Raw genomic sequence first — 2,569 nt, forward strand, 5'->3', positions numbered from 1 at the left:
GTTGGTTTACCATATTATTCGAGTCTTTTTTTTTTTTTTTAATTTATTACCTGTCTAGATGGCCTATCCATTACTGAAAGTGCTATATTGAATTCCACTAATATTAATGTGGAAGTATCTATTTCTCCCTTCAAATTTGCCAATATTTGCTTCATATATTTTTGGCTTCTCTGTTAGTTGCATATGTATTTATGGCTGTTTTATCCTCTTGTTGAGTTGATCTATTTATCAGTAAATAGTGACCTTCTTTGTCCCTCATAACAATTTTTGACTAGAAGACTGTTTTATCTGATATTAGTATGGTTATCCCAGCTCTCTTTGACTGCTATTTGTATGGAATATTTTTTCATCTTTTCACTTTCAATCTACTTAGGTCTTTGAATTTAAGATGAGTATCTTATAAAGAGCATGTACTTGGGTCATACTTTCAACCACTTGTTAATCTCTGTCTTTTGACAGGAGAGTAAATGTCAAAAATTACATATTTACACAATATGAGTACAAAAGCATTCATCGTTACTTTTCATGCATTTGCATTTTAGATCCTCTAAGAAGTAAAAAGTGGAGTTACAAAACAGCTACAAGATTTTTCCTTCTGTTTTAAAGTTGCCTTATCCTTAATTCAGCACTTGTCCAGTTTTGGTAATCCTTGAACTGCTGTCCAGAGATCTGAGGAAAATGGCTCTGACTGTCTGCTAGTGGTACAAAGATTCTGGAGCATGTAGACCACCATGTTGTTCAACTGGACATAAATCTGTAATTTGGATATTAGTTTTATTTATGGATAATGGGCACAGTGAGATGACCCAGAGAGATTTAAGTGCTGTCCTTTGAGCCAAAATGTCAGAAAAGCTGAAATTTCTCCAGGGACTTTTCTAGTACTCATGATCAGATAGTCTACAGCAAAGATGCTGAGAACAAAATAGAAGAATATAAAAATCCCTGGATGCAACTTTTAGAGACATACCCTCCTACCACAAATATTGCCAAATAATTTGTCTGGTCAGTATATTGTTTTAATGAAATATTGATTGTTATCAAGTGGGAGTTAAAAAAAAAAGATGGATGGAAGGAAGGAAAAAGGAAGGAATGAAGAAATGTGCTCAGAGAAAGAGGAAATTTAACCTACAAAAAATTTGTCCATGTTCTCCTTCACATTTTCACATGGTTTAAGTCTTCATAGTGCCCAATCCTATGATACTGGTGGATATCATGGAGTCAGTCAGCTTTCCTACAATACATAAGACCATGTAAATTCTGTCCCTGGGAGTTTTGGGTTACTAAGGAGAATCACAACAGAGGTAACATTAAGCCCTTATATTAGTTTCTGAGGGTTTCTTAATATCGTACTGAAATTAAAATCCATTTAAGGTGGTAGAATAGTCAGACGTATCCTTGATTTACCACTTTTCCCATTTTCACTATACCCCTGTCTCATTTTCTTCCCCAAAACCTCCTCATGGCATTTTTCACCTCTGCATTTCTAAGTGTGTAGATGATAGGGTTCAGCATGGGTGTGATCACCGTGTAGAACACGGCCACTAGTTTGTCCTCAGTGAAGGTGGAGGAGGGTCGGATGTAGAGGAAGATGGCAGGTCCAAAGAACAAGATAACCACTGTGATGTGGGAGGCACAGGTGGAGAGGGCTTTGTGCCTCCCCTCTGCAGAATGGTTTCTCAAGTGGAACAGGATGATGATATAAGAGGACACCAAGATGAGGAAGGGGCACAGGGTGATTAAGCCGCTGTTGGCCATTACAGTGACCCCCTCTACAAAGGTATCAGTACAGATAAGCTTGAATAATGGCTGAAGATCACAGAAGTAGTGGTCGATCACATTAGGGCCACAGAAGTGCAACTGGAGGATGATGAAAACCTGAATTATGGAGTGCAAAAAGCCCCCCAGCCAGGAACCAGCAACTAGTACATGACACAAGTCACGGCTCATAATGGACATATAATGAAGAGGCTTGCAGATGGCCACATAGCGGTCATAAGCCATCACCACCAGCAAAAGGATCTCAGTGACCCCAACGAAATGGAAGAAGAACACATGAGCCAGACAGCCCTCCAGGGAAATGGACTTGATCTTTGCAAGTAAGTCGGTGATTAATTTAGGGACAATAGTAGAGGAGTAACTAATCTCCACCAGGGACAGGTAGCCAAGGAAGAAGTACATGGGGGAATGCAGACTCTTGCTGATCCTGACTGTCAGGATGATGAGGCCATTGCCCACCAATGTGGCCAGGTACACGGGAAGAAACACCACAAAGCACACTCTCTGCACCCCTGGATCCTGGAAAAGGCCGGTAAAAATGAACTCAGTCACATTATTTCTATTGACCATGGATTCCATTTGGGGAAGATGATTCATAGAAGATCCCTGTGACAGAAAAAAATCAATTATAACACTTATCCCACATGTTTGTTTAGCACTGCAAGTTTATAGAAACATTTCACATGTATTATCTGATTGATTTTTTTATTTACTTAGTGATAAACATTTATTTATTCAGTGCTCAACAGTTTACTCTACGCAAGATACTATTCAAGACAGCTCACAAAAATCC

At 38.9% G+C, this 2,569-nt stretch overlaps 1 protein-coding gene across 1 annotated transcript; it reads right to left on the minus strand.

Annotated features, from left to right (window-relative positions):
• Positions 1 to 1,434: 1,434 nt before the first annotated feature.
• Positions 1,435 to 2,346, minus strand: LOC119536027 (olfactory receptor 4B1-like). The gene has a single exon (XM_037838479.1). It carries the CDS (start codon positions 2,344 to 2,346, stop codon positions 1,435 to 1,437), a length of 912 nt encoding a protein of 303 aa, XP_037694407.1.
• Positions 2,347 to 2,569: the final 223 nt, after the last annotated feature.

This window comes from Choloepus didactylus, chromosome 6, assembly GCF_015220235.1.
Source record: "Choloepus didactylus isolate mChoDid1 chromosome 6, mChoDid1.pri, whole genome shotgun sequence".
Classification (NCBI taxonomy): Eukaryota; Metazoa; Chordata; class Mammalia; order Pilosa; family Megalonychidae; genus Choloepus; species Choloepus didactylus.

Excerpts from the sequence above, each read along its gene's own strand:
- LOC119536027 (XM_037838479.1), bottom strand. The coding sequence starts at position 2,346 with ATGGTCAATAGAAATAATGTGACTGAGTTCATTTTTACCGGCCTTTTC.